The sequence below is a fragment of the Lichenostomus cassidix genome, chromosome 8 (genome assembly GCF_008360975.1).
Source record: "Lichenostomus cassidix isolate B80296 chromosome 8, HeHo_3.0, whole genome shotgun sequence".
In the NCBI taxonomy this organism is placed as follows: domain Eukaryota; kingdom Metazoa; phylum Chordata; class Aves; order Passeriformes; family Meliphagidae; genus Lichenostomus; species Lichenostomus cassidix.
In genome coordinates this window covers 17,368,379-17,390,492 of record NC_139489.1, presented here as the reverse complement: position 1 = coordinate 17,390,492, position 22,114 = coordinate 17,368,379, and the positions used below count along the sequence as shown (strand labels likewise).

At 39.1% G+C, this 22,114-nt stretch overlaps 1 protein-coding gene across 3 annotated transcripts in view; it reads left to right on the top strand.

The window, feature by feature from the left end:
• The window catches only part of DPYD (dihydropyrimidine dehydrogenase), a 336,246-nt gene that overhangs the window by 265,064 nt on the left and 49,068 nt on the right, over window positions 1-22,114 (top strand). For all 3 annotated transcript variants that reach the window (XM_085068147.1, XM_085068146.1, XM_085068148.1), the window contains one exon: window positions 7,046-7,188. In XM_085068147.1, the coding sequence (XP_084924273.1) occupies window positions 7,046-7,188 (143 nt within the window). The remainder of the gene's footprint in view (window positions 1-7,045; window positions 7,189-22,114) is intronic.

Here is a 22,114-nt window from a genome sequence, read left to right as displayed (position 1 = left end):
ATGTCTCTTCCAGTGTGTCTTTAGCTGTACTAAATTGCCTTTTTGTGGTCAGAATTATGTCTGTGCTAAAGCACTGGCACAGACACGTAGGCAGACACACACATCCTGCTGCCAGGGTCGTGTTGACCATGGTAGCTGTTATGGAGGTTAAAACCAGCTCAGGCTGCCTTTGAAGAAATCTGTAAATAGCCAGAACCAATTCTACCTCACGTTGGGTTAAAGATCTGTCTCTGCATCGGAATGAAAGGGCAGCAAGACCTACCATGTGATGAAGTGAAACACCCACATCTTATGAGGGGAAGAATTTGGCAGGAACTCATTTGTCCTTTTATGGTGGCTGCAGTGGTCTTGCCTGGCAACTGGGCAGTATTTTCTAGATGGGCTGTTCATTGGCTGTTATGCTGGTCCTATTCACGTGTCTTTTTCATTGCATTATGTTGGGAGCTTACCCTGGCTATCAGCACTATTTTATTACCTTTTCACTACTGCTGAATTGTTATTTGTTTTATTGATTAGCAATGGCACTCTCAGGGTAGCAGACAAGGTTTGTCCCGACCAGGGGAGGGTTGGCAAAAGGTGCCAGATGTCCTGCAGCAGCTCTGGGTGCTCAGCCCTACCACGCCAGAGCAGCTGACCCTGGCTCCAGGTCATGGTGGGCAGCAAGAGCAAAGCAATCAAGGGCTTGCTGAGCCAACCAAAGAACGTGGAAAGCATTTTGTCTGACAATTTCCAGCTCCAAGTCAAACCAAAGTAGAAACCATGAGTGAAATTAAATAATGAACGTTTGATGAATTGCAACAGAAAATGCTTTGCTAGGTTTCATGCTGAGGACTAGAAGTATCGACTTTTAGTGAATCTGTAGTTTTCACTGAGAGAATGGCTTTGTTAGGAAATGTTTAACCACTTCTTGCAGCATATAGAAAACAATTTGTATCTGTCCTCTTTATTTTTCCGACTGAAGTTTGATATGAGTGAAAATTCCCCCATGTCTCCATGGATAAATAATATTTACAGATAAGAAAAATTTAATTTTTCCCTCTCTCTTTCTCTGATTCTAGCCTTTTTTTTAATTGAGAGAGTTCTCTGATGAGTATTAAACATTTATTGAATGAGAACTCTGGTGATTTTATGAATTTTCAGCTGAAAGAGCATAAATAATCATTTTTATTAATTCAGAAATGGTAAAATTAAAACTTCAAATGACATGGAGTTCTCTGCGATGATGGAAATTCCACCTTTTTTAAATATTTGGGTACAATTATTTTTTAAGGAAATATGAAGCAAAGTGATTGCCTCTTTTTTTCCACTCAGAGAGTAGACTCAGTTCTGTACATATCATAAACAGAACCACTTGTGATGTAAGCTTTGAAATTGAAAGTAAGGGTTCAATAGTTATCAGAAAAACTGTTGACATACTATCAGTGTATCAAGATAGTCACAACACACTAGCAAAAATCCCATTAGTTGATTTGGTTTCAAGAGCCTGCTGTAGCATGGTTAGATAGAAATTGTTTCAAATCTGCAGAATCATTAGCTTCATTCTAAAGTCTTGTGATGAAGTCCTGACTTCTCTGTAGCCAGCAGAACCTTTGCCATTGGTTTGGCAGAGTTGGTGCATCGCCCATCACAAGTTTTGAATTACATGGAACATTCAGTAGCTGTTGCTTTGAAGGTGTAGGCTGACTCATGTAGAGACATTCCATAAAAGGACTATTCCCTCGAATTCTCCATTTGGTAGATGAAGAAAAAATTTTTTGGTTAGAAATAGCCAGAGCCTGAGTAAATAGTACATTATTGCTAGTGATTTTGAGTAATAATGGACTGAAGGACTGAGCAGGCAGGGAAATAGGTGGGGAGCAGCAAGAAGAATCATCTCTGGATCTTGAGAAGTGCTGTGCACCATTTAGGCTGTGGCAAAATCCACCCTGCTCTTCATTTCTGGGAACTTCCTGTATCTTTTAGTGCACTAAATATTGTGTGTCCCATTTGCAGACCTCCTAACAACCATGGATAGTCTTTCTCTCTAAACACGTCTGTTCGTTGGGTTTTCTTCTGCATATAAATGGATTCTCTGGTCATTTTGAAGGATGTGTCTGCTACACTGTTTCATTAAACTGCTGCGTTATCGGGTAATTGTTTAAACATAATGCCATAGCACTATCAAAAGGAAAGGTGAACTAATGGCATTTGCAAATGTCAGGGATTATCTTAACACTTTTATTATAGTTTATAAAAAGTAGGTTCAGGGCATTCCATGGCAATTATTTCCACAGAAATTGGTTATTTAAATAAATTGCTAATTATCTGGATATGACAGTATTGAAAACCCTGCTAATGAGTTATTTGATAAGTGTAGCTTATGGTGGCCACCTACAGGTGGGAGAAAGAAAGAACGTGCAGAATAATTGCAATCAGAAGGAATGTGATGCAAATGGTTTGTGTATAACGTGCAAATTTCCCTGGACTGTTTGCAAATGCAGATTATGTAAAGTACTTTGATCACCAGTATTAGGCAGCATTTACATTATGCAGAACATGTCTTAACAAAGAATTATGTTTTCTGGGTTTTTTCCTAATCTCCAAACTTTCTTACCTACTTACTTTCTGAAGCATTGGATTGATCATCTACAGTGCCAGAACTTTCCCAGACCATTTTCTTCATGTAATGCTTTTCATCCAAGTTTGTTATTTGCTGTCATTGGCTTCTTTTGTCATTAGCTTTATTAATTTAATTATTACCATCCTAGGTAACCATGTCAGTTTTCTTCCAAGAAGGTATCTACAGAGGGAGAAAAGGTGATGTTGCTTAGATTTGGGGGTTTACATTTTTTAGCAGCACAGACTTGAGTGGTGATTTATTAATAAAAAATTATGTATCAGCTGTTTTTTTCTTTGTAATACTTAGGCTTAGTTATTTAAATCTCATATTAAATTTATAAAATAATATAATGCAAATTAAAAAATAATTTTAGTTGAAAATGCACAGAGTGGGGAGATTTATGACCCAAATTCCTTTTTATTCCATCTATTAACAACAGGTACAAGAGTTTGGTTTTAGTTAATCTACTGTCTATCCAAAGATGTGAGAGTTTGCTTTCCTTTAAAAATCTGTTTCATTTGTTGATAGAGAGTTTGATAAAAACCATTTAGACTGTTTCAAGGTTCAGTCTCAGTATCAGTCTGAATTTATTCTGTTGGCTGTTTTTTAATGGACCTGGATCCCTTTACTTCAAGGCCTTATTTGAGCTGCTGCATATACACGTTGAAAACTTTAAACTATCAACATATATTGCAAGTGAGAATGTAGCCCAGTGCTCAAGACTTCTGAGATTATTTTTCCCCCATTGGTGGATCACTGGAATGAGAAGATCTCAATTGTTTCTGCTAGGAACTCCCAAAGCTGTTGGGTTGCTTGAAACTTAACACAAGGCTTGAAACTTAACACAAGGCTTCTTGAAGAAGGCATTAGGTTTGGCTCTCAAGCCTCAATCTAGTGAACATTTTTGGTGTTTGACAGGATCAAGTCCTCTGGGGACTACAAGTACTTATGAAGTCATAATAAATCATGTGTCTTCTGGCATTGGTAAAGGGTTTCTTACTTCCTAAGGAAAAATAAACAAACAAATAAGCAGGTATAATACCTTTCATCAGTTTGTCATCAGTCTGCTATCCTCAGTGGACAAGAGCAGCTCTGCCTACCTGTGCTGATCAGGGAGAGACATTTGATTGATGTATGTTCTGCTTCTCCTTCGTGTTGCATTTCGGCTATTGGTTTTCCTTGACTGATAGTCTGAAAAGTCTTACTTTTTATTAAAAAAAAATATATATAAAAAAACAGAAAGTCAAAGCTCTTTGTTTTAAGGCAAGAAAAAGGTCAGGGACCTTCATATCTTATAATTATTCCATTGTTTATGTCTTTATATAATAGCAAATATTTGTTCCATAATTAATGAGATTTGGAAAAGTAGCTTTCGACGTAGAGTAGCATGTCATCTCCATGAGGTATTTTTCTGTCTGTCATTTTTATATCTCATTCCCCTGCCAGAGGTCTCGATAAATGGACTTTGTTTATTGAATCTCATTATTTTACAGCAAGGTAAATGATAGCCACATCCAGCATCTGGTAGCAGCTGTAGCACTTCTATCAAGAGAGTACCATATCAGCAGTTTCCTCAGCTACGGGTGCTTAACTAGTGGAATTACAGATCCCAAAGTGTCAAAGTATGTGGTAGATGCTTATCTTTTAGTATGTGAGCTATCTTTCAAATTCATGCTGGATTTGGACCTCAGCTTCTTAAATACTATTGGATTTATCAGACAACATTCTGCAAATTCCCACTACTACTTACATCTTTTAAAATTTGGCATTAAATCTCCTTTCTTTCAGCCTTTTAAAAACTCCTTCTCCACAAATCTCTATAATGGAATTTATTACCTTCCTATGGTACTTGTATGGAAATGCAAGAAAATGGAGACTGTGAGTCAAATTGGGTGTTCATTTGCTTTTTTATTTTAATTTGCCTTCTTTTTTAATAGCTTAGCATTGCTATTGTTTCTATTGTTTGTATGTTTTTTTTTTTCTTTGTTTTTTCTTTAGTCTGGAAGGTTGTTTCACCATTTCATTAGGCAGTAGGATCTCTGTCACAAGCAAATCACTTTGTATTCCAGACTAGGAGCTTTTGTTACAGAGGGGGAAGCTTCTGAGCTGTTGATGAAAAAATGTAACGGAGAATGGCTGCACCTTATATTGTGTTTGTTCCATATGATGTAGACTAATTTAAAAAAGGCTGGGATGAATGGTGAGACCTTAGTGAACCCTCTGATTGTCATTACATCCATTTATTTACTCTCATCAGAAGCACTTCTGAAATGTTTTTAAATTCATTTGGGTGAATTATAAATGAATGGAATACTTTTGCAATCATACCAATTTATCACTAATTTACTAATCATCAAATGTAAGTAATAACTCATATTATGAATATCAAATTTAGCTAGTACTAAAAAGTACCTATGTTCCATAATGAATTCTAAGTCTCATTGCCATCTCTGCTAGACTTCATTGAATCATATGCTTGATTTCTGTGGGCTGAATGAAGGCCTTACTGATTACCTATTGTGCTGAAACCTTCAATAAGCTGTCATTTGGCCTTATCCTCTACTGACCACTGTACAGAGACAGTTATTTAAGTGACAAGGGGGCTAATTATATTCTGGAAATATTTTCTTTTGGAATTCTTTGCTGCAAGATATCTTTCAACTCAAGGGTCTACAAGGCTTTAAAACTCTTTGAAAGCAAACTCTTAAGAGTTACATTGGGGTTAAAAGTGTATAAACCTTCATGACTCAAGGCAGACTGGGAAGAAATTTCCCTGTAGCCACATGATGTCAGAGTTACCAGTGTGTGTATATACCAGAGTTATCAGTGTCTGTATTCTTTCACCTTTCTGGAAAACAGCTACCTCATCACAGTGAGGTTCTGGAGCTGTGTCAGCCTGAAAGCAATACAGCAAGTCTGATGCTTACTTCTAGCCTCAATTTCAAAGACTAAATATTTGAAGAATTTGATGAACTGCTGTTTTTGATGAAATTACTTTCAGTGGTTTTGGCTGTGTAGTGTATGTTTTGGCCTGTGTGCCTTCCAAAAGGCTTTATAAATAAATCTGTCAGAGCAAACAGCATCGGTTCAATTTATTTTTTTTTCTCAAGCATTTCTCTAAGACTGGACCATTAATTATGTCATAATATTTGCTCTTTGGACACTTAGCAGTCATCCTCTTTCAGAGACTTGTTCTGTTGCTTTCAAACATGTAACAATCTATCCAGCCCAAACGATGGCAGACAGTCACTAGTGTCCTATGGAAAGTTCCTGTTCAACTCCAGCTCCTTTCTGTGATCTGTTCTGTTGGGATCTTAGATTCTTTGAAGCAGTTTTGGTGAGATATCTCATTTTTATCCATTAGACTCTAGTTTTCCTGAAAACACATCAATAGTGCATCTTGGGTTCGGCTATCCCTTTCATGTGCATAAAATTTAGTTGCTGTTACTTCATACAGTCCTGATGAAAAAAGAGGCCTGACAGCCACAGCCATACAGGTCCTCTGGGAGTGATGTGTCCTCCCTTACACTACTGTATTGTTGCCCAGTGATGACACCAAATTATCCTAAAGGTTCTCTAAATGAAGTGGAAATTTTAATAATGTGGTAGTTATCGATAGAAATCCCAGCTAGCCTAAAAAGTAACTGAAACTGTCATCTATCTATGCTGTCCATCATTTAATGAGCAGCATCTGTAGGCATATTTTTAATACTTGCATGCCATCAATAGAATGTAGCCAGAACTGATACATTGCAGACACAGTGTTTTGAGACTTTAACTGGAATCCTCTAAATATAGCAGGGAGTTGTCTGACTCAACCTCTGTGTACCATTTGAACCACAAGCTCCAGTTTTGGAGATACTACCATAAATGAATATACTTTATTCTTCTGAGAATTTGACTGTTGTATTAGTTATTGGGGGGGCTTACTTAAAGACTTATCTGAATCTACAAGCATTCAGAAGGAAAAACAAATAAAATATGAAATGTCAAGTGCAGTTAAATGGCACTTCTAAATAATTTTTAGTTGAATGTAGAGAAATGAGACATTTGCTCTTACTTGGACAACATTTAGGTTCAAAAATTAACCTGATTCTTTATGTGGAAACATAGATCTCTTTGTCTGCAGTATACCGTGTGTTAAAGTATTGCTTTCTGTCTCAGACATTGTTAGTGTTTGTTTTGAACATCAGCTAAAATATTCAAGCTAGCTTTGCAATGTTTATTTAAATGTTTCTGCCATTTTCTGTATTCCAGCCAAATCCAAAATTTGCTGTGCAAGTGTTGATGCCCCTTGAAACCCACTTGGTGTCAGTTTATTAATGAATATAACCTCTGCACCTCAGAATTAGATGTTAGTTCTGATGTTGCTGTACCATGAGGGATGTGCAAGTTCCATCAGGGTCTGCTGGGACGTTGCTAACCACATGTCCTGGTTTTCTGCAGGAAATGCCATCCGGCCCATCGCCCTCCGCGCAGTGTCTGCCATCGCCCGTGCTCTCCCAGGATTTCCCATCCTGGCGACTGGAGGCATCGATTCTGCTGAGGCTGGGCTTCAGTTTCTGCACAGCGGGGCTTCTGTCTTACAGGTACCACTTCTTTCTTTACAATGTAACTTTCAAGTAACTGTAATTAAGATCATAATGTATCCTCCTTTCAAATATTGGGATAGTGGGGAGTTCTACCGTTGAAAAGAATTTTCATGTTTTTAACTTCATGCTGCTTGCTATGAGACATTGATTTCACATGGAGGAGGAGTTGCCAAAAGAAAACTTTGGGTGTTGCGACATCAATCTGGGAAAAGGCTAACTATGAGTGTGTTAGTACTTTTTATCTCTGGCTTAGAGGATTTAAAATTTAAACATCTCTCCCTTGTCGTACAAACAGGGTTGACACAGAGTTAAGCTCGAGCTATCTGTTTTTCCTATGTTCTCAGGTTTTGTTTTCTGCAAAAAGCCTTCTCAAGATGGTAGAGCTTCCAAAGAGTACTGCACTGGTCTCACAGGGAGCCAGTTTAAAGTTACTCTTGTTATCAGGCATCTGTGTCCCTTAAGCTGCCCATTGGAACACGAGGTGCAGAGCTGTACCCCCTGCACGAGGTGCTGGCATTGCACTGGAGGGAGGTGTGGGGAGCATTCAGCAGTGCAGGCTGTTAGCAGTGCAGGCTGCTGCAGTGCTGAGGGCTGGTTTGAGGTGCTGTCCACACTGGCATGGTTGGCCGGTCCCTGTCGTCAAGGAAGCCTTGGTGGCCTGGTGTTACAGGCACCAGAAAATTGCCTGGAAATCAGCCCTTTACCTGCTCTGCCAGGCATGTCAGGGTGCCATTGCAGCATATATGTTAGAACAGCTGGGAGCAGGTGGTCTTTATGTTATATTGTCCCATTGTAAATTGTTACATTCTGGTAGATGTTCAGCCCCTTTATCTGTTGGTCCCACCATGGACAACAGCAGCTGTGGATCCTGTGAATATCGGCTTTGTGTCACTCCATGGGATGACTAGAGTGGTTTCATTCCCACAATTCACTTTGACATTGAAATTAGATTCAGTGTGACCATCCTTTTTACACAGCTACAGTGACTGCTGAGATTAGTCATTTGTTTGCTATGTTTCACATAAAAAAAAAAAAAAAAAAAAAAAAGGCAAAACCCAGCTCAATGTTTTGGTTTGGCTGGGTTTTTTTAAATGTACATCAAAGTTAACATCTCTGGAAGCTGAGTTAGAAGGCTGTTCCTTTTTTATAGACTTACTATGTTCTTTGGATTTATTAATACCATTTCCTTTTTTTTTTTTTAAGTTGTGTTAAAGTGATTCAAACTTTTATTTTCCATGGACAGATAAAAGATTGACCTTTCTTACACAATTGTCTGAGAGCTCCTTCCATATAAATACTAAGTAATGGTGCAAATTACAGGGCAGCATTTGTCTACAAAAAATTAGGATTGGCAAGGAAATGTTTTTAGGGCTCTAGATGCATTTCATTTGTTATTGCTAATAGAGCTGCAGTTTTGATGGCTTTGTCTGCAGCAATTTTATATGATCTGAACTCCACAGAGTGAAATGATTTTCTGTTCTATGTCTGCTGTATTCTGGATGGCTAAAAATCAAGGGGTTTAATGTCACTTCTGCCCTTTTATATAAACTATGTAGCTGTTTGGGTTTTATTATTTCTTTTCCTTTCCTGTTGGTTTACCCCAATGGTAATGGTAAATTCTGAAATATAATTTAATGCAGACATCCCAATCAGTGCTCAAGACAAGGACTATTTGATTTAATAAACATTAATTATTGCTTTTCTTTTTAGTAATAATCAAATTCTCTGAAACTGACTTCCACAAATTACTTGGATCTATGCAGATCTTCTGCCCTTTATAGAACAATTCTTCTTTTCAACAGATTTTTCTCAGAGATGGTGGAAAAATTCTTATTTTGTCCTTAGGTTTCCCTGGTTTAACTTAAATCATCTCTAGAAGTGATTTTAAACTCCTCTGGATCAGAAATATCCTCAGTTTGAGTGGTTTATTTCTGTTTCACTAAAGCAGGGAAGTCATTTAAACTAATCTCAGATAAATGGAATCTAAAGTGGCTGTGTAGGTAAGTGTCTGAACTAGTTCAATTGCATCTATTTTGAAATAAGCCTTTACTAAACTTCATGCAAGATTGTGAATACAGGCCATAAGACTTTCCCTCATGATGGGAAGGATAGATGGAAGGGAGAAGGAAATGAGTAATTTCTATAGAAAGTCATAGAAGAAATATACTTACTGGGACTAGATGAAACTCATTTGCTTCTCAGATGAGATACATTGTAATAGAAGGAGACAGCCTCATCTTCATAGGTCATCTCTGGAACCTAATTAGGATTAGGAGCATCTTTGCCATTGTTTTCCTTCTAAACTAGGTCATACAAATAGCCAGCTAATATTCTTTTCCCTGAATCCCGATCTCTCTCACATTTCCTTGGTATCAAATGCCCAACTTGCTCCTTCAACAGCAGCTTTGACATTCACTTTTGCTTTCCCAGTACCAACATACAGAGCAAGTACAAAACTTGTAGATAGCATCAAATAAAGAGATCTATTGAATGATTCACTATTAAGATTCACTGCGTAGCGAGTCCCTGAGTTAAGCAGGTAGAAGCTGGGACTCTACTGGGGGGATTCTGTATGTCCCTTATCTAAAGTGTCTGCTTTGGACTCTGTTGGAGGTGGTTCTGAAGAGACACTCAGACTGACGCAATACTGCACATTTTGTGATCTGAGTTCACATTTCCAAAACCACAAGGATGCCTTGTGACTGATCCAGAGGCAGGAGGCAAGCAGCCTGCACTTTGGCAGTGATGGAGCAACCTCTGTGCTCAGCCATGGCAAAGAGGCAGTGCGCTTAAAACTGGGATGTGTCACTGCTATCAGCACCCCATTACCCAGCTGTGTTTGAAAACAGGAGGGACTGTCAGATCACCCAGCATTAAACATGATCCCTTATTACAAGACAGCACAGGTTACACTGATCTGTCCATGGAGCCCAGCTCCAGAGCCTGGGACAGCAGCACTTGCTTGGCCACTGGGCTTCCCTTCAGTGTGTCTCAACAAGAGTCCTGTGTCTTCTCTGCCATGGGAGCAGGACATTCATGGCCTAGGATAATAGGGAGGCTTTGTGTGAGTTGGTTTAATTGCAATGTAGCATATTGGTTAGAGGAAAGGTTTATGAATAATAAATGCTCTTCCATTAAAAGCAAGATCAGGTTTTCCTCTGCAGCTATTTCACCTGCAATCAGTTCTCCATTATTTTTTCCAATTGCTTTTATTTTTAAAACATGAGGATTTATTTCCCATTTGCAAAATCATCATACACAGCAATACAAGTCAGGAGTCAGGTGGTAAGCCATATTTTGCTGTATGCCATAACCACCCAAAGTGGTATTAAGCAGGTTTATTAGGAAATGGTGTGGGGAGAGAGTTTCAGTGTTCAAAATATGTTCTGTCCCCTCCTTTAGAAGGTGGAGGGCAACATCTTAGTATTGTTACTTGCAAAAAGGTTTGGGTGTAAGGAATTTTGCAACAGGTATGGAAAACAAGCTGGATCATTGTAGTCAGTAGTAGCTGGGCTTAAAATTTTATGCAGTGATTTAAGAGTGCATTCTTCCCCCTTATGGGCTTCAGAAACACTTGCAAAAAGACCCCACTTGTTTTTTTAAATTCTCATTAAAGATGCTGAAACATGTCAGTCGTTCTACAGCTGATTCCATAGCACTATACTTTTTTAACATACCTGAATCTACCAATCCCTTTTCCATACAGACACAAAATAAAAAAAAAAAATGAAACCAATTTTAATATGGAAATAATCCTTGTATCATTGTATACCAAGGGCACCAGAAAAGTTTAGAAGCATGTTTTTGTGGTACAGGTCATTATTACTGGCTTCCAGTAAGGCTGAGGTATTTTATTTCTAATTTAAGTAAGCTTTTTTTAAAGCCCCAGTTTATCAAAATTAGATGTATATCACTTTTTTTTGAATGTTTTGCAACATGTATGTGATTTACCATGTCACACTGATGGTGTGTTAGATTTTTTCAAGGCTTTGAAAGAGTCACATTTTTAAAGTCATCTTGCTGCAGGAAATTAAAATGGGAAACAATTATAGAAAATTCCAGCAGAAAGAGAAAATGCATTATGGAAAAAGCAATAAAAGCGTAAAAATATTAAAGTAAAAATCACTTCACAGTAGCCTGTATGATTCAATTGTAGATCAATATTGTGTAGTTAATGCATTAGCAGTAGAGCATTAATTTGCAATTACAGCAGGTGATCTGATCCTCTATGTTCTGTCCATTGACATAAATGACCTTTTGTTGAAAGATATTCTGTAGTCATTATTTCTAGCAGATGTAACTAAAAAAAAGAGGTAGAACAAAGGGGTACTTTCTGAAGTATACTTGTTTCATGGTGGAACCTTTTAGTGTTATATTCTGGTATGGAATACTTTGTTCATCTGGAATATTGGTCATTTTCACGTAAAGAATATGGATTCCTTTTCAGATAAATGCCTTTTTTCACAAAGTATGGAGGTCACACATGTCCCCTGTTGCAGACATGCATGTCTGTAAGGTTTTCTAGCCAGCAGTGATTTAAAATCCACCCATGGAATGCTGCTTCCCAGCAGGACAGCCTGTGGCTTTGTCCCAAGCCTTTTCCATACCCACCTTCTTCCACGCAAATGCCCCACTTGCCGTGGCTGGGATGGAGAGCCTTGCAGTCCTGTTCCCATGGGCGCTGTGCTCTTGCTGTCACCGTGTTGTGTTCAGCCCGTGGGCACCTGCTGCCTCCAGGCCTGGCCCTGGGACCCTCCTCATCTCCCAGGCAAGGGCAGAAGGTTCCCACCATGGTGTGGCCCCACCATGGGCAGAGCTGCCATGGAGCTGGATCTGCCCCATGCCCTTCTCTGCTGCCCAACACCAGTTGTGTGTGGAACCTCAGGGACCTGAGGAAGAACAAAACCATTCTGGAAATGTAACAGCCCATGACAGGAAAACAATAATGATGAGTTTTGCCTCTGTAAGATAAAATCTCCCTCCAACATGGAACACAGTTGTTTTTGTGAGACTGCTTGTGGATTTTCAGAATTTTCAAGGAGCCTTCTTGTTGGTACCTCTTTGGAGGAAAAGTGTCAAGGGATTCAGGACAGTTTGATTATTACTTTTTCTTCAGCAGGCTTTTTACTGAAGCATTTAGCTGAGAGATTTTTGTAACAGCAGGATGGCCCTTTGTGTGTGAATAAACAGGCTTTTCCATCACAAAACAGTGGGACTTGATCTATGAGACAGCATTGTTATTGTATTTGTGCAAATGTGAAACTCTGTAAGGAAGTCTATACTTTTTTTATGGCTACAGAGCTGCAAAGTAGAGATTTGCTTCTCCATAAACTTCATTATTATTCTTTTTAGCCCATGTCAGTGCCTGCTGAAGTCAGTGAAGACTCTGATACCTTAGTTAAGAGAGGACTGGATTAGGCCAAAACATTCTCATCCTGGATTTACTGTTTGTGTCATCTAATGGTATGCAGAGTAAAGAATGAAAAGAGATTCAAATCATGGGAGTGCAGAGCAAGGGAGTGAGGGCGTTTGCCCTGTGTTTTAAAATTCCAGGTTAAGTTTATACCGATAACCATTGGGAAAAAAAATGTTGTCTTGCAGTGAATAGCCATGATTTTGAGTGCAGAGTCCTGTGTCTCAGTTCTGCATGAGGAGAATGAAGTTGAGTGGATTGCTGCAAGTCTTAAACAGTCACAGGTGTGGCAGAGCAAGCCTGTGCTCCTCCTGCCTGGGCTCCCAAAGAGCTCACCTTCCCTCTGTGCCCAGCCTGTCATTACCCAGCACATGGGGGAACACAGGCTGCAGGCTCTGCTCTGTGCCAGGCAGGGAGTGCTCCAAGAGCAGATAAGCCCAGGAACAGGCACACTTGGGCACCAGCTGGACACTGAGAAGTTTCTGACACAGCCTGTGGCTTGAGGGGTAGAAGAACAAAACTTTTCTGTACAAAGCTGTCTATGACACAGAGAAGTTAAAGTGCTGGACCTTTAACTGAGAGCTGATTCTGCTCTCACCAATAAAATTGATGGGGGAAGAATAGATTGCTGAATAGCAGTGTCAGGCTACCAAAATGATCTGAGACAAGATGGCACTTTAGACCCACCAAAATTTTTAAGAAAAACATGCCTCTTAAGGCAAAACCACTTTTCAGATGTAAGTCCTTTGATTGAGATAAGTGTAGTAGATACTGTAGAAATAGTTTTTAGACTGTATTCCCAAAGAAACTTGATAGGTTTTTGTACATCCGTTTGAGTATCCTCCATCACACTGGAGCTTTGTGGCCATTTTCACTGAAATTTGCCAGGAGGTAGAAAGTGTTTTACTCTAACAAATTTTGAGAAACAAAAAGCAGCAGAGGAGGGAGAACAGCTGCATTCCTTCACTGTAAGCACAAGCACACTATGAGCTCACCTTTATTAGACCTCTGAGAATCCACATGGGACTGCGCTGTTAGGACTGTGTCAGCCACAGGAAAGGCTTTAATTGGCAGTCACACCTTATTAGACGTCAGAGAACCCAACCAGGAGACACAGAGCTGCTGGAAGCCAGGTATCATTAGCTCCACTGTTCACAGAGCCACGCACTGAAAAAAGTCTTCAATGAATGCAGCACTGAATGGAGTGGCCGTTCTCTGCAGAGCTGAAATTTGCAGTACATGCAGAAACAAAAGAGGGAACAAAGTGCTGTTTGAACATGTCGGCATAAAACCAAAGGAAGATGAATGTGTAAGAGAGAAAAGAGTTGGGACAGACATACCCAAGCATTCACTTCTGAAAACATTTCATTATTTTCAGGTTTTTTCCTAGCCCAGTGCTAATTACAGAAACTCAACCTGTTCTCAACTGTCTATCTTTGCTAATAAAAAAAAAAAAAAGTAATTAGACGACTGCCACACTTGCTCCATTACAGATGATTGGGAGAGAAATTGCTAATTGATAGTGAGAATTTGTGCGAATTTCTTTTAAAGAAAATCAGAATTTGTCAAACAAAAACAATCTATAAAGTTTTTTGGTTATAGTTGTAAAAAAGGTCAAATTAGAACAGGTTTTCATTATTGATTCTTACATATTATCTTGCCATTTTTAATGAAAATTTGCGATATTTAAATCACCACATTGTAAAGTTACAGACGAAATGCTAATAATGCCTATTATTTTGTACAGTTTTGCATCAGTTCTACATTTTATTTGGAGCGGCTTAGGGGATTTATCTATTAGCTTTCCTTTATTTCTGCTCATTTCACCAGCTAGTAAATGAAGTCTGCATAGATAGGATTGTTATTTCATAAATTTGTAAGAATGAATTAAAGCTCATTCTGTAACCATTGCTATTTGGCATTCTTGTAATGAATTCTCATGCAAAGTAGTTTCAACTATCACTGTATGGTAATAATTATTTACTAACAATTAGGTCTCAATTGAGCATCAGTTCAAATGCTGTCCTATACCAGTCACTGCAGCCTCTGCAGGGGATTGTTCTCCTGGGGACACTGGGTCTGCTCCACTCTCCTGATCTGCCTGGGTGTTTGCCCTGCTTCTCTGGGCCTGGTGACACAGGGACTTTAAGAATTGAGGCAACGTGAGGAATAATTACTTTGTCAACATGTTTTTCTCCATCTCTCCCACGGATCCACAGTATTGCTAGTCCTTTGAAAACCCAGTACTGCTGTACCTATTTTTAATGTGGATTCACACTACTGGTGTGGATTCGTGCTGCTGCTCTCTTACATGAACACGCAGAGCTGTTCTCCATGCAGATAAAGCACATGGTGTGAATTGACACCTAGTGAGTTTTGTTTAAAGAAGTTTACAGAGTAAATGAGACATGGAGAGGACTCTTCACAAGAGGTTGGGTTAATTGTTGATGAAATTGCAGGCAAGTTGTTTTACTCAGCTCAAGTTACTTTTGGACATGAAGCTAGTTCAGTTGTAGACAGAGTTCCCTTGAGTACGTGTGGAGGTGACTGGAAATTGAATCTGGAAGTGTACCCAGCTCCTTGTTGGATATTGAAAATAAATAGAAGGCAAGATAAGCACAGTTGAAAACGCTGTTTCTTTGTTCCTGTCTGCCATCTCCAATAATTACTTAGGAAAATTCCTGTGGGGTTGTGATTTTTTTATGTTATATGTGTTGTAATTGCAGGGGACTTGTTTTCAAAAAAGAGAAAATGTAAAACATTCAGTATTGCAAAGCTCTGCCATCAGAGAAGTTCTTCTTGGAAACATTGTCAGTCATACAAAGAAAATACATGTTTAAGAAATTCTGCTTTACGTATCGTAGCAGCTCTGTTGATCTTTCCATCAGAGGCTGTACCTGGCAAAGGAAGAAGGGGAAGGCAAGCAGTGGAAGAGGCTGTGCTCAGGGAAGGCATGGTCCTGGAGCCCACAGTGGCACAGGAATGCACTGCTGAGCAGCTCAGCTTGGCCTTGGTGCTGGGCTGGCTGCAGTTTGGTCACGAATCTGTCACTTTTCCCAGTGGTAAAAAAGTGGGTTTTCTGCACAGCAAGGAGGGAGCAATACGTTTTTTTTTTCCTGCTACCGCACAAGCCCCCTGACACAGCTTGAACTGGCTGATGAGGGGTCCTTTTATCCATGTAATTAGAACAGAAGAAACAGAGAAAGCATTTTTCTAAGCTGACATTTTGGGAGCTGGCAGTACATTTAAGAAAGGGTTTAATTTCCTTCAATATCCTGAGTTACTTTGCTGCTTTTCTTGCTGATATTTATTATTTGGATGGAGATAGGTAAAACAATCCCTAAGGAAATGTGGAAGTGGGTTTTTATCTCAGACACGAAGGATTCACAGGGTCAGAACTATTTTGTTCACATGAATCTCACTCTTCAATGGACACAGCAGCTGCTGCACAAATTCGTACAGGCAAGCTGATAAAGGATGAAAGTAATTTTAGCTGAAATAAAATGTGAGAGTACTAGAGGGAAAGACTCAAAAGGATGAGGGGTTAATCATTGCAGGACTGAATTGAGGTTCTAAAATGGAAAAATTGCTTTTCTGTTTGATTTTGAGAGGTCTGTAGCTTTCAAAATTCTGGTCACAGGAGGATGTCCCTCAGTAGATGGTTCTCATTAGAATTTGTTGAAAATTTCTTTGAGGAAACAGTTTTTCATTGACAAATTTTGTTTAATCAAAATAGATCTGGGCTCAAGTCCCTGCTGTGTCTGATTCAGAGTGTCCTGGGATGAACACTGAAGGCTGACCCTGGATCTGTTAAGCATTAATGAGCCTGACTATTGCCAGTGATGAGGAAATAGTTATTCTGTCACAGGGAAGTTTAAGCATTGAAAAGTTTTCCAGTTTAGGCTGATAATCAAAATTCTAAAAATGTGTGGAATTAACACTTTAAAAGAAGAAAATTATTTGGGTGGATCAAATCTGTTTCAATGTTTTTGCAACATATTTTGGTTTTGACCTTTTCATTCCAATTAACTTGGATTGCGAAACAGACATTTTCAAGTTAAATGGAGCCATTGCACTCCGTGTTGTCAAACAGCACATATTGGTAATTCTGACTCTTTTCCACACGTTTTTCAGAACACCATTCTTTTCTGAAAAGCGTGCCTCCTTAGAACCACACTCATCTCTGACAAATACACATTTCCAAAAATGGGATACCAGACCAACTCAGTTCCAGAGATGATCATATTCCTGTTGGCTTGCTCTCAGAAAACAAAATCTTAAAAACACTGCTAACATCTGTGTAATGTTGCTTGATGACTTTTATCCTCAAACTGCCAGATCTGAGTGACTTAACTGGTACCAGCTGTAGAAGTTTCTTTGAAGCTGGGGGATATGGCTTGTGGAAATGGGTCAGGTAAATCTGCATCTACTTGACACAGCTGGTGATGCTGTACCAGCAGCTGCAGAACCACTGGGAGAGATGAAGGATTCTATTTTCCACAACAGTACTTTTAAGAGAGAGGTGAGACCTTTGGGTGCTAATAAATGAAATATGAAGTGATATTCAGCATATATTTAAAGATAGTTGTAGAGCCTCTATGTGTGATTGGACTGTTTACACAGGGGAGTTAGTTCATCTGCTTTCAAAGCTATCTTTCATTTTGTAGATCTGCAGTACGATGATACAATTTGCTATACATGGCTTATTATGAAGCTGTTTCCCAGACTCCTCAATGCTCAAGGCATGTGGAATCATATTTGTTTTCTTAGGAAAGATGATCAGGATCAGCACTTTTATCAGTGTGTGTGTGTGCCCACCTACTGCATAAAGGTCCACTTTGTAGTTCCAAGAACTGACAGAATGCTTTAGTGAGATAAGGAAATGTAACCATTCCTCTAGGGGTGGTTGACAGGGAAAAAACCCAGTTACCTCAGGGAGCCTTCTGAAAATTCTTGATTTATTCTGCATTTCTCCTCTCAAAGACACGGGATACAAAATTGCATCGTTCAGGGTCCCTTGATAAGTACCAGTTTCCCACTCCCAAACACCCACTTTAGCTATTTAGATCAAAGATACATTAATTGGTAGTGGAGAACTTAAGGGGAGGAAAAATAGATTTGAGTCGGCTCGGAATTAATGCATTGGATAACATTCCTAAAGGATCCCTTACGTGCTCTTATCTCCTGCCGTGCCCTCGTCTGATAGGTGGCTAATGGATTCTCCACTTTTTCCTCCTCCTTAATAGTTGGCCACTCGCAGCTGTCTGGGGTTGCTGGAGTGTGGTACATGAGCAAGATCTGTCTTGCAGCCCCCAGCATCAGGTGCTTTGAGGTGTCTCTGCCAGGAAGGGTGACCATCACCTTAAGCTTCTCAGTAAGGCTGTCTCAGGAGGCTGCTGTGTTTTCGGCACACACTGTGGGGCTCTCCCTGCTGCCTGGCTGCTGCAGCTGTATATCTGTGCCTCTGGTCCCTGCCCTGCTCCCTCAGTGCCAGCCCAGCTCTGCTGACACCATGGCAGCATTATGCTGTCCTGTTGTGGAGACAATCCAAGCTGTTACAGGAAATGAAGATCTTATGCCATAAGCTTGTCTTGCATGGGCTGGAGACCTTCTTCTCCCTTTAACTCATTTTGAGCTGCACTATTTACTGACATTAACCTATACTTTCGATTAGAATGACAATTTAACTCAAGCTTGTCTGATGAAATTTCTTGAGGTATGATATAACACAGTATCTGAAATACTTCGCTGACTTACTGAGACCCACATGGCATTGGACAATCCAGTCTTTTGGCGGTTTTTTTCTCAATATCGATTTCTTAAGCCTTATGTGAATGGTTGCCTACTTTTCAGAGCCTTAGACTTATTAGCATCTATGAATCTTTCTTCTGTGTGTTATCCCTCAAAGTGTCACTAGAAAAACCCCAGCTCATTAGGACTCCAAGTCTAGGACTCAGTAACAAAGATAAGGAGGGTTCTTTTCCCCATAATTCACAGATGTAATATTTGAGTCCTTCAAACTGGTTTCTGAAAGCTGTACTAGGCTCTGAAACAAATAGTAGTTCATTAGCTCATGTATATTAGCTCAGTTGTAATGCTTTAAAGAGGCTATCAGCTATCATCCAATTCAGTTCTGCATCTTGATCCAGTATCTGAAGACTTGTTAAGTAACATTCCATCTGCTAACCTATATCTCTAGAGTCATTTAAGCAGCTAATGTGAGTGAATCAAATCATTCCATCTGTACTATATCAATATTTTGGAAGCTTTTTCTTTTCACAAATTTGTCCTTTAAAACAAAGAGTCTCAGGGTTTTTTTTCCAGAGATTACACCACATTGTCTGATAAACCACTTCCCCTAATGTTCTTAATCCTACAACCCTCTAGCAGAAGTAATAATTAGATAGAAAGGATAATTTAGGCTACGCATTTAATGTACTGGTAAGTCAGTGTTCAGCGAGACATGAGGAGGAGGAACTGTCATTATAGAGGCAGCCTTTCCATAGGCATTGGTATCCTGAAGACTGTATGTACTGAAACCCCTCTCCGAGGGGATTTTATTTGTCTGCATGCTCTCGCATTGCAGCTCTTGCCACATTATTATGAGCACTGTGTCAGACAACCAATGCAGTGCCTGCTGCTTTTTGCTCTGGAGGTCTGGGCACATCTAAATTGTACAGGGGCTAGAAAACATACATTTTCATTTCCATAGGCAAGAGCTATGCAGCATATAGATTTCACGGAGCAGAAAGATCTTCCTTTAGCTGAGTCAATTTTTGCTAGTTGCTCTTGAGAATAAATTCTAAATTGTATGTATACCTCACCTAGATTATCATAATACTCTTTCCCAGCACAATAAAATTAATCTTTTTAAGGTTGGCAATACATATACATACACAGGTGGGCACAAATACAATCCTCCCTGAACCATCTTGCATTCATTCACAGCTTCAGTCTTTTTTCATAAGACTCTTAATCAATAGACACTAATCAAGAAAGCAGTAGCTTCAACTATACATTAAACAGCAGCTCAGGCATTCATAAATGTTTCTCCAACAGGAAGGTGAATTTATGTCTTCAATACTTATCAGGAAGAATTTTTAATAGAAAAAGAAAGCTTCTGTAGAAAGATGATTAATGCTAACATTGAAAATATATTATAATACAAAATAATGAACATTTTGGTTGCCATTTGCACATAGCAGTAAAACTATTTCAAAGGGAGTCAATGAGACTAATGGAAAAGCACAATTTTTAATGCATTGTAAACCCTCTCACAGGTGTCTCAGAGAAATAATAGTTGTTTATCCCTTTGCTATGGTCAGAATATTTTAAAATGTGAAGTCAAAGGCAAATTTCTTAATCAAATGGCATTTTGAGAGCTATTTTATTTACAAATCCTATGCAGTTTAGAACCAAAGCTGAAATAAGTCTCCATCTTCTGGGGAAGCAAGATGGCATTCTGCTAAATGCTAGAATTTTATCATTTGAAGGGGAAAAAAGGCAAAAAGAAAGCAGCCAGCGAGACCTACGAATATAAAAGCATTTGAGATCTCAGAAGGAGTTTAAATCAATGCACTGCCACAGTTACAGCACAGATGAAAGAGCCTGCTGTCTCAATTGCCAGGAAACTACTTAGAAACTCTCACTTTGATTTTTTTTCTTGGTAGTCCGTTACATTACCACTAAATGCAATATACGGAGACATCACTGCTTTGATGTTGTACAGCTACAACAAATGGAAACTAATATGGTAGAACAGTCAAGCTATGTGATTTGCATTTGTATATACAAATATATACCCATCAATCTTCTTACTTCTAGACCGTGTATCACTGCCACCCATCTGCCTCCTTGCTGATACTTCTGTTTTCATAAAAGTGACAATTATTTTACACCCATATTTTGAAGAGAGAAGCATGTATTTCTGAGGGGTGTAAAAATTAAAATTTTCTCCAAGCTATTGTCTCCCAGAACAAATTCTTCACTTGCAAAGGGTTCTAAGAGTGCTTTGAAACAATTTGAAATTGGAGCACAACAGCTGCCAGACGTTACAGGATTTTTGTTCACACAGGTCTTGTCACACCAGGAATACTTACTCCCTTCTTGCAAAACAACACATTCTTGAACAGGCTAGATTCTCTGACTTGCTCCAGTCTTTTGAGGTGATCTAGCAGTATATGAGATTATACACAATACCTCTTGTTAGGTGAAAGTAGGTTAGGGAAAAACTGACACAAGCAAATCTAGATCTGCATCTCCTTTGTGGTCTCTGCTGAAATCCCAGCTATTGATGGAATAGAAAGAATGCAGATAGGAATTAGGGTTCATTTTTGGCACCATCTTCCCCATCATCACCTGTCCAGCTGGGATTTTGCCATATAATAATGAGTTTATGTAAAAACTGATGGTCATGGGGTAAGAGAAAGTGCACAGCCTGAAGAGGGCTTCGTTGTTTCCTCTTCTAGTTACAGAAAAAAAATTCTCCTCTACAACATCTCCCAAAGGGAAAATGCAGGGACAGCACTGAACAGGAATTGTTTTACTGGGTGCTCTGGCTGGAAATACCTCAGGCACTTTGTCCAAGTTCTGCATGGGTGGAACAAGTCTCCCATGCAGTCCCTTGGGATATGCCAAAGTTTGAACAGAAGCCACATCTATTTTTGTAGAGAGTGAAACAGAAATAAAATATAATGCCTGGGTGTTTTTCCCATTGCTTCTAGAAACACTGACTATGTACAAAACTGAGAGGTCTTACATAGACAGAGCTCTCAGTAAACAGCACAGGGGATTTGTCTCAGTAAACACTTCAGAAATTGGCATCTCTTTGTTGTGTAATGATTCTGCTAACAGCAAAGGCGTTTACAGTGTTTTGTGACTGATGTGGAAGTAGTTATCACCAGTAATGAACTTTTTCTTCACAATATGTTAATTAAAAGTTTTGGATTTGTGTGACTGTTTATTAGCAATCTTGTAACCTGTAAAATTTTTTTTACAGTAATAATCTCTTTACAATTTACTCCAGTTCCTCAAGTAAGACATGTAATGTCCCCAGATCCTGTGAAAAAGTTAGACTCAGTTTTTATGTGTATCTCGTAGTAGAGCAGACTGGTCATTTCTTATGAAAGACATCAGCAGGGACCTTTCCGTGCTTCTCCCATCATTACATTTTGCAGAACCATTTTAACTTAAAGCTCTAACCTGTGATTCATTTTACATCCCCATTCACCAGTGAGATCATTTGGTGTATGTTTACCAGCAGCAAGCAGTGTCTTTTGGTATCTCAGACATGTCTGTGTAGACTAGAATTGTAACTTACAACTGCAACTTATGCTGAGCAGTTTTAAATTTTAGAATACTGAGAGCACAATATAATTGATCATACATTGCATTTTGGTCCATGTATCTCTTTTGGGATGTAAGGGGTAGTCATTGGAGTCTGGATCTGGGAGAAAAGGAAGGAGATCCGATGTTACAAATTAAATTGTAGCAGTTCTGCTACTGGGACAG